This window comes from Fusarium phalaenopsidis, assembly GCF_050370095.1.
Source record: "Fusarium phalaenopsidis strain FUZ10S chromosome Unknown contig_32292, whole genome shotgun sequence".
Lineage (NCBI taxonomy): Eukaryota > Fungi > Ascomycota > Sordariomycetes > Hypocreales > Nectriaceae > Fusarium > Fusarium phalaenopsidis.
This window is the reverse complement of record NW_028145410.1, coordinates 1,331,164-1,343,630: the sequence shown is the minus strand read 5'-3', so window position 1 is coordinate 1,343,630 and position 12,467 is coordinate 1,331,164. Positions and strand designations below refer to the sequence as shown.

Below are 12,467 nucleotides of genomic sequence, written 5' to 3'. Positions count from 1 at the left end.
GCTGCACACGTGACGTATGAAGCCTGGTAAATGCAAAGATGGGAGTTGAAAGTGCCAGGCAGTGGCTGTCAGTTGGCAGTGTTGAGAAGAGATGAGGTTGAAGGGGAGAAAAGGAGAGTGAGGGGGGCTTAAATAGATGAGCCGATCTCGAGTGACAATGATTCACGATCAAGCCAGCCGAACCTAGAATAAAGAAGGAAAGAGAATGGGAAGGCCTTAAAGAGAAACGAAGGATGATGGGAAATGGCTTGTATCGCTTTTGACTCTTTTATATCAGAGTGTCAATTGAGGTTAGTGGCGATACATGGCACTGCTGGCCGAGTGACCAAGAACCGGCCACGACCAGCCTTTGGTGAAATGGTCAATGGAGACGAAGTGATAAAAAGGACGAATTCCGAGTCTAGATATTTTACTATTATCTCTTGGTCGTGAATTGCGGTCTACTCAACTTCGAGGTTTGGGGTGCGACAATGGAACGCCTCTTGGAACAATGAGGTCAATTGGATGCCTTAGGTGATATGCCACTAACTCGATGCAATGCCTAAGCCTGTCTAGGCACCTCGAGCAAACATAAGCAAATACGGTGGTGACTCTGGAGATCAGACGACGCAGGCAGGCAGAGTATTTCTAAAAAGCGTGCATTCAAGTTTCGGTGTAGTCGACAAGGTTTCATGTCTAATATCGTCATCTCGGATCCTCCCTAGCCGCAGCATGAGGTTCGCCCCGTCTACATCTCTGCGGGTCAAATTGCTATCATGGTCGGTACCTTTTCCCTTGATCACAAGAATATCGCGACAACCGACGCCCCCAAGCATAACTCCAACCCTCAAGCCAGCTGAGGTTCTTTAGTCAAACTGCAGAGGTCAGTATTAGTGGTGAGTGCAGTTTTAAGGAGGCGTCAGCTTACAGGTGTAAGGAAAGACTCGGCCACGAATCGTGCTCGGGCGTTCAACTGCAACTCGGTTAGACCGGAATTTGTCCACGTGCGAGAGATGCTCACAAATAGCTTCATCTCAGAGATCTCCTTATCAACCTCCTCCATAAACTGAATGATAAAGTCCACAAGCTTGTGCTTAAGCATCTCCTCGGTGTGGAAGTTTGTTATCAAGAAGGAGATGTCGTAACCCTACAACAACGTCAGTCAGGGGTAACCATGAGCCACAAGAAAACCGACCTTGATGGGCTTCCTCCGCAGGATAAAGAACGACTCGGCACGTTGCGTCAGGAATCTCGTAAACTTGTGGACCAGGATGTGCTCAATCTCGTCGGCCTGCTTGATCTTGATGCTGATGCGGACAGAGTTGATGCTGGGCTCGATCAGGACGCGCTCGTTCTCGTTGCGCGCAATGGTCAGGGGCTGCAGGAGGACCTCGGGGGACGTCTGGGCCTCAATCTCGGGGACATTGTGTCGCTCGGCCGTCTGGGAGGCAAAGTTGGACAGGGTGAGGGCGGCGGTCAAGCTGCTGCGTACACATTGCAGGTAAGGTCGGAGTGATTGAGACTAGAGCGGGGAGGAGGCGTCAGCTTGGGTAAATTGACATCTGGGGACCTGAAAGATGTACCATGATTGCTGATGCTTCCTATGATGCCTCTAATCAAGCTGTCGAGGCGTGAGTCGAGGTATCAACGGATTCGGCGGGGTCGGTCGATGTTGGAGTTGGAGGTTGGAGCTTCGCTTCGACGTGAGGCGCAGTTGTCACTCTGGGGCGCCGTGCCTGACGTCTCCCCCGGGTGGGGCTCATGACGAGGCGCGGAGCTGGAGAGGTTCACAGCGTTGTGTCACGTGGGAGGATAGCTTGAGCCTCAGCGCTCTGTGGCTGGTGAAGCTCTGTTCAGCCACATCTGTTGCCCCGCGGAAGGTACACCGCTTTCCCCACCAACAATTCGCCGTCGTCCAGGTACCAATCGGTGACGCACCTCTCGCATCTTCTACGCACATGAACTTTGCCTAGAGGCACGAACTCTTTTTCTTTTTTGCTTTCACCGACTGTCTCGTGCTACCGTCGATTAAGCTGTCATTGATAGGGGACCTCGAGATACCCTCTTGCGTCTCTTTCCCTCCCTCTTTCCCCTCCACTTTCAAGCTCGGAGAGCTTCCGTGAACCGACATCATGGCGTCCATATCAGGTCAGTTGCCCATGCCCCTCCCTCGCTCCCAACTCGATTACTAACAGACAACAGTTGTCGTGAAGCATCAGGGCAAGAAACACGATGTCGAGGTCGACCCGAACTCCACCGGCGAGGACTTTAAGCTCCAGATGTACAGCCTGACAAATGTCGAGCCCGAGCGACAAAAGATCCTGATCAAGGGAGGACAGCTCAAGGACGATGCGGACATGAGCAAGCTGAACCTTAAGCCTGGTCAGCTTATCATGATGATGGGTACTCCTGCCTCTGGAGATATCGTCCGACCCAAGGATGCTGTCAAGTTCGTCGAGGACATGACAGAGGCTGAGCAGGCTCAGCAGGTTGGCGCCACACCTGCTGGCCTGATGAACCTGGGCAACACCTGCTACCTCAACTCTACCCTCCAGACTCTGCGTCTGATCCCAGAACTTCAAGATGCCCTGTCCAAGTACACTCCGGACGCGGCCTCTGGTAGCCTCCTCTTGGGTGGCTCTTCAAACGATCTGGCCGGCCACCTGGCCAATCTGTACAAGAAGATGAGCGAAACGCAAGATTCTTTCCCTCCTCTGAACTTCCTCAACGCCCTACGGGTTGTCTACCCCCAGTTTGCCGAAAAGTCCAAGACGGGTCACGGCTACGCCCAGCAGGACGCTGAGGAGGCCTGGACACAAATTGTTCAACAGCTGAGCCAGAAGCTTCGCATCAAGGATGAAGACTCATCCGACACGTCGTTTGTGCAAAAGTACATGTCGGGCGAATTCTCGTCGGTTATGGAGTGTGACGAGGAGGAGGCCCGCAACGGCGGCGAGCAGCCCATTACCAGCACTGAGACCTTCGGAAAGCTCAACTGCCACATCGACAGCTCAACCAACCACCTGCGAGATGGCATCATCGCTGCTCTGAGTGAGAAGCTGGAGAAGAACTCAGAGGTCCTCGGCCGCGATGCCGTCTACACCAAGACATCCAAGATCTCGCGGGCCCCCAAGTACCTCACGGTGCACTTTGTTCGCTTCTTCTGGAAGCGAGAAACTCAGAAGAAGGCCAAGATCATGCGAAAGGTTACCTTCCCCAAGGAGCTTGATATTGTCGAGTTTTGTTCGGATGAGCTGAAGAAGGCTCTGGTTCCTGTTCGCGACAAGGTCCGTGAGATTCGCAAGGACGAGGAGGACATTGAGCGTGCCCGCAAGCGACGCAAGAAGAATGTTGATGTCGGCGACATTCCAGGCGGTGCCGCTCTCCCTTCTGAGAAGGAGAAGAAGGAGGCCGAGAAGACGGCTGACGGCGACACCGTGATGGGAGAGGAGGGTGAGACCTACAAGACGGATGCCGAGATTGAGGCCGAGAAGAATGCCTCTCTCTTAGAGGCCAAAAAGGAGCTCTATGCCCTCATCAACCCCGATCTCCGCCAGGACGACGGTGCGAACCAGTCGGGTCTGTATGAGCTCCGAGGTGTCGTGACGCATCAGGGTGCCAGTGCCGACAGTGGCCACTACACTTCGTACGTCAAGAAGGCCGCCCCTATCGACCCAAAGACTGGCAAGAAGGGTGAGGAGGACGGCAAGTGGTGGTGGTTCAACGATGACAAGGTCTCCGAGGTACCAGCAGAGAAGATTGAGACCCTCGCCGGCGGTGGTGAGTCTCATTCTGCTCTCATTCTGCTGTACCGGGCCATCCCTCTACCCACTGCTGAGGGTACCGAGGAGTAAGCTTCATGGGATTATGGGTATAGATAGACGAGGTAGTTCTGGTTGTGTTACGGGGATGTGGCACAGGGCGGAACGAACGTGTTAGATGAAAATGAACAGGAACATGGTCAGGCGTAGGGGCAAAGTAAGGATCAATTCGCCAATGTTAACGAGATGAATTTTTGATGTCTATTCCTTTTGTAGAGCTTTCTAATGAAGCTGTCACTCGGCTGCATTGCTATCAATGAACAATACCTCTGCCGATCCCTTTTTCCTATTCCTCAACGCCGATTTCCTGTCGTGAATGCAATTGTTCGTAGAGTTACATGATGATGATACAACGAAGCCGTGACTAGGCCTCGATGGTGATGATCAAGGATTCGCTTCCTTTCTTGCCTTTTCAGCTTCCCTCTCCTTGACACGCTCTTGAAATGCGTCCATTTTCCGTTGCAGGATCTCTTTTTGTGAGACAAGAGCTTGCCGTTGTGACAGGAGAGCGGCTATCTGGTCATTTGGTGATGTTGCGCGAAACTCCTTGATGGCCTGGCTGAGTGTCAGTATATAGCCCGCAACATGGACTATTGGTATAATCTGACCTCCTTCTTTTCATTGTCCGTCTTTAATTGCGCGCCTGTGATTGTGCCGGCGAAAATACAGGCGGCGAAAGCTACGGCCCAGATGCCGCGCTTGAACTTTTCTTGCCTCGTCCACTGGTGTACTCCAGCCATTGTGCGATGATGTAGATGTTTTTTATTCCAGGATTTTTATGAGGTTCTCGCTATGCCTCTAGCTCCTTCAAAATCTCCTCGATGAGCTTGCGTCGTTCCTCGGGTGTCAAGCCTGAGCTATCTGTAAAGAAATCCGAGGTGCAGGATTTCAAGGTGGAGGACTCGGAGCTACTCGTGGTGGAGTTTGACAGGGTCGAGTTGAGTCTCGGACTCGTCGGAGGCGGGGCGGGTTTCGAGGTGAGGACGTCGAGCTCGATCTCTTCCGGAGGAGTCGGAGTCGGCGAGGGGGACCGGGAGGAGGACGCGGACGAGGACTTTGGATCGTCGTCGACAGCGGCCGCCGAGTGGGACTTTTGGCGCCGAGATGGTTTGGGGAGGCAGCTTAGTAAGCTAGCTGCAGTCTTGTGGAGGAGGGGCATGATGTGGGGGGTTTGGCTGATGTCACGGTGAGTGTGTTGATGATGAAGCAGTTGGTGATGGGAGATGGTGGTAGGGATGTCGAGATGATTGGTGTTGTTGTTTTTTTACTATTTTGAGATTCAAAATAAAGGGCAACGTGTATTATTTATTGTTAAGAATAAAAGGCCGAAAAAACAGACTTGAGTTTCGAGGGTTGAGTCTATTCATAGAGCTCAATGGTGGCTCACACATCTTCACGTTTCAACTTTTTCCATGCATCAACAACGCATAACAAGTCACAAAATAGACACTTGTCCAAAATATGGCTTAGATAGGTCATTACATGAAGCTTAACAATAAACCCGCAATGCAGTCACTGGTGCAGCCTTTGCTCACCTTATCCCCCCCTCCAGTTTGACTGATTGAGTGGGGCCAGAAGTGGCATGTGCAAGGAGAGAAGACCGTAGAGCGGCCGCCGGGTAAAAAGATATTATCCCGTCCTATTGGAAGAAGTTGGTCTGTGGTGCATGAAAGAAGCTGTACGGCGCAGCTTTTTTCTTCTTTCTTTCTTAATTGTGTGAGAGAGAAAGAGGCCATCAAGGCAACTGCAGGTAAGTACCCCTCCTGCTCGTTCCTGGCCTGACCTGTCAAAGACAGCGCGGGGTCCCAACGTAATCGATCCATCCCCTCAACACCACAATCTCCAAGGTCAAGATACCTTTTTGTCCCTCTTCTTCACCTAAATTACCCTTTTTGCACATATACATCAGGCGCGGCATCACCGCCCACGCCTCTACCTTGCATATCAATCGATTGTACGGACACTCGCCTGACCTGTCTCTCCAAACAGGTTTATCCCAATCCTTCCGGCCTTGACTCGGCCCCGCCATCATAGGCTGTGTTAACGTCAGATCATTCTCCCCCGCTTGACGACTTCCGCTGATTGCAGACGCAGGCACAGAGGGCGTTTCTTCTGCAACTTTCAATCCAGTACCACCCTCATTTAAGCTCTGCTGCTACTCTCTGGCTACTCGTCTGCCATGTCCACACCCCGCGTCTTCATCGTCCGCCACGGCGAGACGGAATGGTCCCTCAACGGTCGGCATACCGGCCGTACCGACATTCCACTCACCGCCAACGGTGAGAAGCGTGTCAAGGCTACGGGACAGGCTCTTGTTGGTCATGACCGACTTATTGCTCCCAAGAAGATTGCCCACATGTGAGTGTCGATTTCTCTTCATGTCCCACTTCCCACGAAACGTCATTCAAGGCCATCAAGATAGGGAAGCTACCGTCAAGAATACTCGGCAAGTTCAGTTCGATGCCTTCTTGATCTCGCAAAACCATCTATATCGCTCCTTCCACTCCTGGCATTAAACAAACATCTCCCCTTTCAACACCCAGTTCTGACACCTCCTCCAGTTACGTCTCACCCCGCAAGCGTGCCCAGCGCACCTTTGAACTGCTCAACATTGGACTTGATGAGCCTCTCCCCTGGACGAGGCACGGAGAGAGCGAGGGTGAGGGTCTCCAGTGTGGTGCCAAGATTGAGGTCACTGAGAACATCCGTGAGTGGGACTATGGCGACTATGAGGGCATCACCACACCCGAGATTCGCAAGATGAGAGATGGACAAGGCTACAGGGGAACTTGGGATATCTGGAGAGATGGATGCCCAGGAGGAGAGTGAGTATCCCATCCCATCTGACGATCTTGTCTACCCTACACCCTCAGGCCTGCTGGTTCGTTCACGTCGACATCATCTTCTAACCACATCTCAGGAGTCCCGAGGACGTCACGAGACGGTTGGACGAGTTGATTAAGGAGATTCGTGAAAAGTGGCACCAGCCAGTGATGGGTAAGGGCAAGGACAAGGACCAGTGTGGTGATGTCCTCCTCATCGCCCACGGCCACATCCTCCGTGCCTTTGCTATGAGATGGGCTCGCTACTCTCTACAAAACGGCCCTGCTTTTCTTCTGGAGGCTGGCGGTGTTGGAACTCTCAGGTGAGTTAGCAAAACCACCCACACCCATCTATCAATGACAGGTATTCTAACACGACACAGTTACGAGCATCACAACATTGAGGAGCCAGCCCTCCTCCTTGGCGGTGCTTTCGTGGTTGAACTCGACGAGAATTAAGCTTTCCAAGTACTTCAAAACAGATCTACTGCCCGGATACAAACATAGATGGTTCCATTTAATCATAGACTTTGCCATTTAATCGACATATTTTCAGCTCGCATCACCAACCTCCCCCCAAGTTCTCGGACTCTTGTTACAGTCCGCTGACGATCAGACCCCCCCTCAAACGTGATACTGCACCAACAAGAGCCTCAGCTGCTGACCTGACACAGACAACACCTTTCGCAGGGTCTCATGACACACGGCCCAAAAAGCCTCTTTGACTGGTATGCTCGACGGAAATGACCAAGCCCTCGCTTCGGGGTAGCGCCGCCGCCCTCGATGAGTCCGTCCGCCACCGCCCAGCTCCGCAAATTAGACACACTCCTTGTCTGTTTTTTCTTGTCTTTCGAAAAATAAGGGCGTGTAAATGAAACCTTTTCTCGTTCCACGACTCAGTCGACAAAACTGGGGTCTCGTTCTGGAAGCGCGGAAGAGGCTTTTGGACCACATGATGCACGCCATCACCCCCTTCGCTTCCAAGACACCGGATCGCGCCGCCCCGGATAAGCCTCCCTTGCCCGACTCATAGACCTCACCGGCAACTCTGATGGGTCTATCCTGCTCCCTTGCTGTTGTGTTTCTGCTCCACTCGAGTCGTGGGGAGAAATGTGCCAAGATAAGGCCTCCCATCGCTTCATCTCTCAAAGTGGCTTTCGTGTATTTATTATTTTTGTTCCGGATAGGGACAAGACACCAAGGCTGACTGCTCAGAAAGGGCGGGACGGCACGGTCCAGACAGAGGAGGGTGTGAGGGAATGCTTCCCTGGTTTCTCAGGAGATTACCTGTCTCTATCTGTCACAAGATGTTTTTCCTATACACATGCCAGCCGGAAGGGGCACTCACCTGTTCAATAGTGTTTACTGTTGGTCCATGAAATCGTGCTGTGCCTCTGGAACGGATATAATCCCCTAAGGGCCGTCTGTGGATTGCGGATAAGGTTGGTATGCGGGATTGCGTGTGGATATTCATTCCAGTGCCGTGCTTCTTACTCGGCCGTGTAACTTATGTGCCCGAGACGGGTAGGTGGTGACAGCAGGGAATTTTGACATCTGAAAAGTTTAATGGAGAGTTGATAAAGGGTTGGTTAGTTGTGTTATCTAGGGAGAGTGTGCTTTCGTAGTTGTAACCGAGACTTGGTATCAAAAGTCCGCAACTATTCACCGGCCCGAAGAGCTCCAAGACACGGAAGGGCTGTATTGGGAAATGTACATGGCGTAAATATTCTGACAATCAAGTATCCGAATGTTTCGGAAGCGGTAAACTTGTTGGTCAACCGCCGCATCTGTCCAATTTGACTGTTGATGAGTCTGAACAGTTGCAGCTCCGCTAGAGCTTCGAGGCCCTTGCAATGAAAACCCTCCTGGTAGCTTGTACTCCCTCTTTACCTCCGTTTCCATGGCCATGACCATGATCGTGGCCCTCTCCATGTCCGTGATCATGCCTGTGACTGTGACCATGACCGTGTCCATGCCCATGTCCTTCGCCGTGACAGTCTTTGAACGTGATGGGCTCTGCAAACTCCTCATATCCAAAATCACCAAGCCCAGCTCCTTCAAACATCTCCTTGATCTGCTCTTCAGTGAAGCCATGGTGCGTAATGCCCCGTCCAGCCGCAAACTTGGGGTCCATCTCGTGGGCAACAAAGTCAATGATAAAGAGCACCCCGCCAGTCTTGAGCCGCTCAGCCAGCCGCTTAGCTGCCAGATCTGGCTTGTCAATGTGGTGAAAACCAAGCCCCACGCCGGCTATGTCAAAGTTGAAGAACTTGGCGTCCGAGAAGCCCGGAGCCGACGGGTCGGCGGGATCAGCCAGATTGCCTTGATAGGCCTGCCTAGACAAACCCTATGTACTGTTAGTGGACTCAACCATCAAGACAAGACGGCTTGCTGTGGGCCAAAAGCGGGCTTCACAGCCTGCTTGAGGTGGTTGAGACTAACCTGGCTCTTGGCCTGGGCGTTATACACCCCGACCATGTCCTTAGAGAGGTCGATGCCGATGGTCTCGCTCGTGTACTTTGCCAGTACCTGCAATACGACGTCAGTCTCCATCATGTTTGGCCTGGACAGGTTCATCTTGGGTAGGCAACTAACCCTCGAGAGCATGCCGGTGCCACAGGCATAGTCTAGCAGTCTGGCACCTTGCTTGACTCCAATAAAGGCCGTCTTTTGCTCAATGTCGCGCTCCAGCTGTGCAATCGCACCTGCGTTGCGTTGGTCATACTCCCCGGCGATCTTACTGCAATTGCATCGAATTAGCAAGGAACTCCACACAGGAGGCTGCAGCTTCGGCTAGTAGCGTGACGTGGTGGAAAACAAGTTGCTGATCCACCAGCAGGCCAGGCCAGGCCAGACCAACAGGTCTGAGGCCGTAGCAGGCAAACAAGCAGCCGAGATCGAATGATGGACATGAAGAATGCATGCAGCTCTCTGGTTCATGCCGAACTAAAGGAAGGGGTCCTCACTTGAAGTACGCCTGGTTCTCGGATAGAACGTCGGCCATGGTGGCGAGGTCGGGCCTAGCGGCAAGTGAAACAGCGAGCAAAGCGTGCAGGATAAGGATCAAGTATTGCAGCATCAAACACCTGGTCTTGGTTGCTGAGGGCCAATGGTAGCTTCGTACACAATTCAAGTTGATACAGATGTTGAACTCTGTTTGCTCGGTCGCTCAGAAAACTCCATGTTATAAACTCGGCAGCGGAGACTTTTCGGATAGTTAGCCTTCAACATCGCAGACATATCCTCGCAAACATTTGACGATAATATCTCCGCGTTGCCATTGATGAAAAGCCCCGCCCCTCCTCACCCAACAGTGCATGGCTGGAATCAAGTAAAGCCTGCATGTTTCAGTTGTCGGCTTGATCCAGAGAATCAAGGCCAGTTGCGTGCGGATCGTAAATGCATGTTGGGACTGTAGAGGGACTTCAAGCTGCTGCTAAGTAAACAGCTCCCGAAACCCTTGTCGACTTGGCCTCATAACTGGCAAAGCAGGCGTAGTTACTATCGACACCCAAGACAGAAGGCCTCAGTGTGCGCTTGGCGACATGGGCGAGGAGTCGGATGCCTACACCGTCCTTCCCCTTAACTAGCCAACGTCGCCAACCGAGCCAAGATCGTCGATTTGCGTTACTGTGTTGCTCCGTGATCCTGCGCATGCGCGAGCGCACCGGTCCGCCAGCCGGGAGGGGATATGTTGCATACTACAGTAGCAGGAGCAGTGCAATGGAGCAGTACTGTAGGCACCCAGTGGTTGTGCCATTCTAGCAACTCCTTTGGTACCCCGTACGGAGGATATGGTACAGCAATCCTAGGCCAATGCAAGCGTCCAAGGAGCAAGCAAGTGGTACGAGATGCTCTCCCGCCCGTGAGTCGTAACATGCAGCCAGCCCAAAGGGAAGGGTGGGGTTGACCACAGGCGACGCTGATCGCCGAGCCTGCAAGGGATGATGCTGCGGCATAGCACATCTCCCGGCCGCAGCAGCTCGCTCCCTCTGCGATGCAGTGCGGTACGGTACGGTACGGCACTGTCATGTCGAAGCATCAATGCATGAAGGTTCCTGGCTGATGCGGCAAAATCTCCAAAGACAAGGTCGTGCATTCCCCCTCCCCGCCCGGGAACCATGCCAAGCCAAACCCACGGCCGGCAGTTTGGTGCGGCCTGGCAGCCATCTGTCGAGGGATACGAAGATTGCGACCCTGACAAGAAGAGCAGCGCTGAGCAGCACAACTTTGACAGAGTCTATTGCTAAACAGGGCCATAGGGGCGGCCCCGACGCAAGCAGGTGAAAATGGCAATCCCTCTGTCCGAGGAGGGTCACCAACTGGCATGGATGTAGATTGGCAGATGTCGCCCTGTCCGCCTCACCGCTTGATTGCCATACTGCTGTATGCCCGTCATTAGAAGCAGGCTCCCACTTGTCACCGAGCCATCCGCAGTCTTGATCGGGCATGACACCGCAGAACCCCGGCCAAAGGTCAACCAGGCGTTCAGAGACGGGGTGCGAGGCGGCCGAGTCCTCTGACCAAGCAAGGCCGTGCCGTGGGCTGGCTGGCGGCCGAGCCGGCCTGTGTTTGCTGCTCTTGCGGGAACCCTCTGTCCTCCGTGGCGGAGCCCCGCTGGTGGTCGCGGAGCCATGGGCTAGGTGCATGGCTGCGCTGCGCTGCGCTGCGACAAGCTGCTAGCCGGCGCCGGATGAGCCTGCGCCCTATCGGAGTGGCGGTCGCTAGATCGAGCGCCGGCGAGATCAACGCAAAAAGCACTTCAAGTCTTGTAGGAGCGAGGCGCGCCCGTCAGATTGGCAAGAATCAATTTGGGGCGTGTTTTCTCGCAGGGGACCCCGTCTGGTCAAGGCAAGGCCAACAACAACACGCCAGACCAGCGCCGCACTATTCAGCCTGCAGGTCGCCGTGCATGCAGACCAGGTCTCGTGGTGCCAGAGTACATTGCCCTGTCCTTCCCTGCCCTGCCTTGCCTTGTGCTCGCTCCCCTCACGTTCAGACGTCGCCAAGCACTCTCGAGCCCCAATTGCGTGGTCGGTTAGTGATTGATCACCAAGCGCAGGGCCCTCGTCCTTATTTATCCCGCAACACGAATTTGACTTTGATTCAACAACCGCTCATGGCTGACTTTGGCGCTTTGTCTCATGCCTGTCTGTCTGTGCCTGTCGCACAGGGACCAGAATGGGCGTGACGGGGGCTGGCTGACCTGTAGGTTGGGTTGTCTGGTCTGGGTTGTCAGAAACGGGGAATCGGTTCTCGTGCGTCGTTGGCTAATCTCGCACTGTAGGATAAAGTCACTCGTTGGTACGTATTGTCGTTGGCGAGTGTCGGTGGCCCAGGATGACATGCAGCCCGGGATGGCGCGAAGTGACTGACGACCGTGCCGCGCCGTGAAATTGCGACGTGGCAGGCTTTGCTGGACGGATGCACATCTGCAAGCACCAACCCTTGCCCTCTTTTTTGTTTTTTTCCCTCCGGGGGCCCAAGATTCCTTCGGGTCTGTTGCTTTTTGCGGCGCGGGTACCAGACCTTTGGGATGCGACCACGCCATCCAAGTGACTGCTCAACTTGCCAACTTGCCAACCTGTCCACCAGGCTCCCCTCTTCCTGCGGTGAGGCGACCAACGCGACCAAGGCGATCGCTCCACGAGCTCCGTGATAGCTTCGCCTACCCCATTTGGGTATGGCGGCCCGTTCAGCAAGCCCGCGGCGGACTTGGAAAACCGGGGCCTTCACGGGAGACATGCAGCCTACCCGGACTTGCATGGATCTTCCGCATGAGATTTTGTTCACGTGACCGTAACTTGACGTGTGCGATTGGCGGACCGAGCCTTGCCTGGGCGAA

The 12,467-nt window shown here is 53.8% G+C and overlaps 6 protein-coding genes across 6 annotated transcripts; 2 read left to right on the top strand and 4 right to left on the bottom strand.

The window, feature by feature from the left end:
* Positions 1 to 845: 845 nt before the first annotated feature.
* On the bottom strand, positions 846 to 1,565 carry LRP88_04717 (actin-related protein 2/3 complex subunit 4 family protein; the record flags this gene model as incomplete). Its single annotated transcript, XM_083241286.1, has 5 exons — positions 846 to 854; positions 908 to 952; positions 1,001 to 1,126; positions 1,175 to 1,501; positions 1,563 to 1,565. 5 exons carry the CDS (start codon positions 1,563 to 1,565, stop codon positions 846 to 848), a joined length of 510 nt encoding a protein of 169 aa, XP_083102434.1.
* Positions 1,566 to 2,111: 546 nt separating this feature from the next.
* Positions 2,112 to 3,833, top strand: LRP88_04716 (ubiquitin-specific protease UBP6; the record flags this gene model as incomplete). Its single annotated transcript, XM_083241285.1, has 2 exons — positions 2,112 to 2,127; positions 2,182 to 3,833. 2 exons carry the CDS (start codon positions 2,112 to 2,114, stop codon positions 3,831 to 3,833), a joined length of 1,668 nt encoding a protein of 555 aa, XP_083102433.1.
* Positions 3,834 to 4,184: 351 nt separating this feature from the next.
* LRP88_04715 (uncharacterized protein) lies at positions 4,185 to 4,540 on the bottom strand (the record flags this gene model as incomplete). Its single annotated transcript, XM_083241284.1, has 2 exons — positions 4,185 to 4,355; positions 4,409 to 4,540. 2 exons carry the CDS (start codon positions 4,538 to 4,540, stop codon positions 4,185 to 4,187), a joined length of 303 nt encoding a protein of 100 aa, XP_083102432.1.
* Positions 4,541 to 4,590: 50 nt separating this feature from the next.
* LRP88_04714 (uncharacterized protein) lies at positions 4,591 to 4,959 on the bottom strand (the record flags this gene model as incomplete). The annotated part of the gene is made up of 1 exon (XM_083241283.1): positions 4,591 to 4,959. One exon carries the CDS (start codon positions 4,957 to 4,959, stop codon positions 4,591 to 4,593), a length of 369 nt encoding a protein of 122 aa, XP_083102431.1.
* Positions 4,960 to 5,979: 1,020 nt separating this feature from the next.
* On the top strand, positions 5,980 to 7,081 carry LRP88_04713 (histidine phosphatase superfamily; the record flags this gene model as incomplete). The annotated part of the gene is made up of 4 exons (XM_083241282.1): positions 5,980 to 6,158; positions 6,362 to 6,625; positions 6,721 to 6,945; positions 7,006 to 7,081. The coding sequence occupies 4 exons, from the start codon at positions 5,980 to 5,982 to the stop codon at positions 7,079 to 7,081; spliced, it is 744 nt and encodes a 247-aa protein (XP_083102430.1).
* Positions 7,082 to 8,453: 1,372 nt separating this feature from the next.
* Positions 8,454 to 9,626, bottom strand: LRP88_04712 (S-adenosyl-L-methionine-dependent methyltransferase; the record flags this gene model as incomplete). The annotated part of the gene is made up of 4 exons (XM_083241281.1): positions 8,454 to 8,969; positions 9,065 to 9,151; positions 9,218 to 9,362; positions 9,589 to 9,626. The coding sequence occupies 4 exons, from the start codon at positions 9,624 to 9,626 to the stop codon at positions 8,454 to 8,456; spliced, it is 786 nt and encodes a 261-aa protein (XP_083102429.1).
* Between the last annotated feature and the right edge of the window lie 2,841 nt (positions 9,627 to 12,467).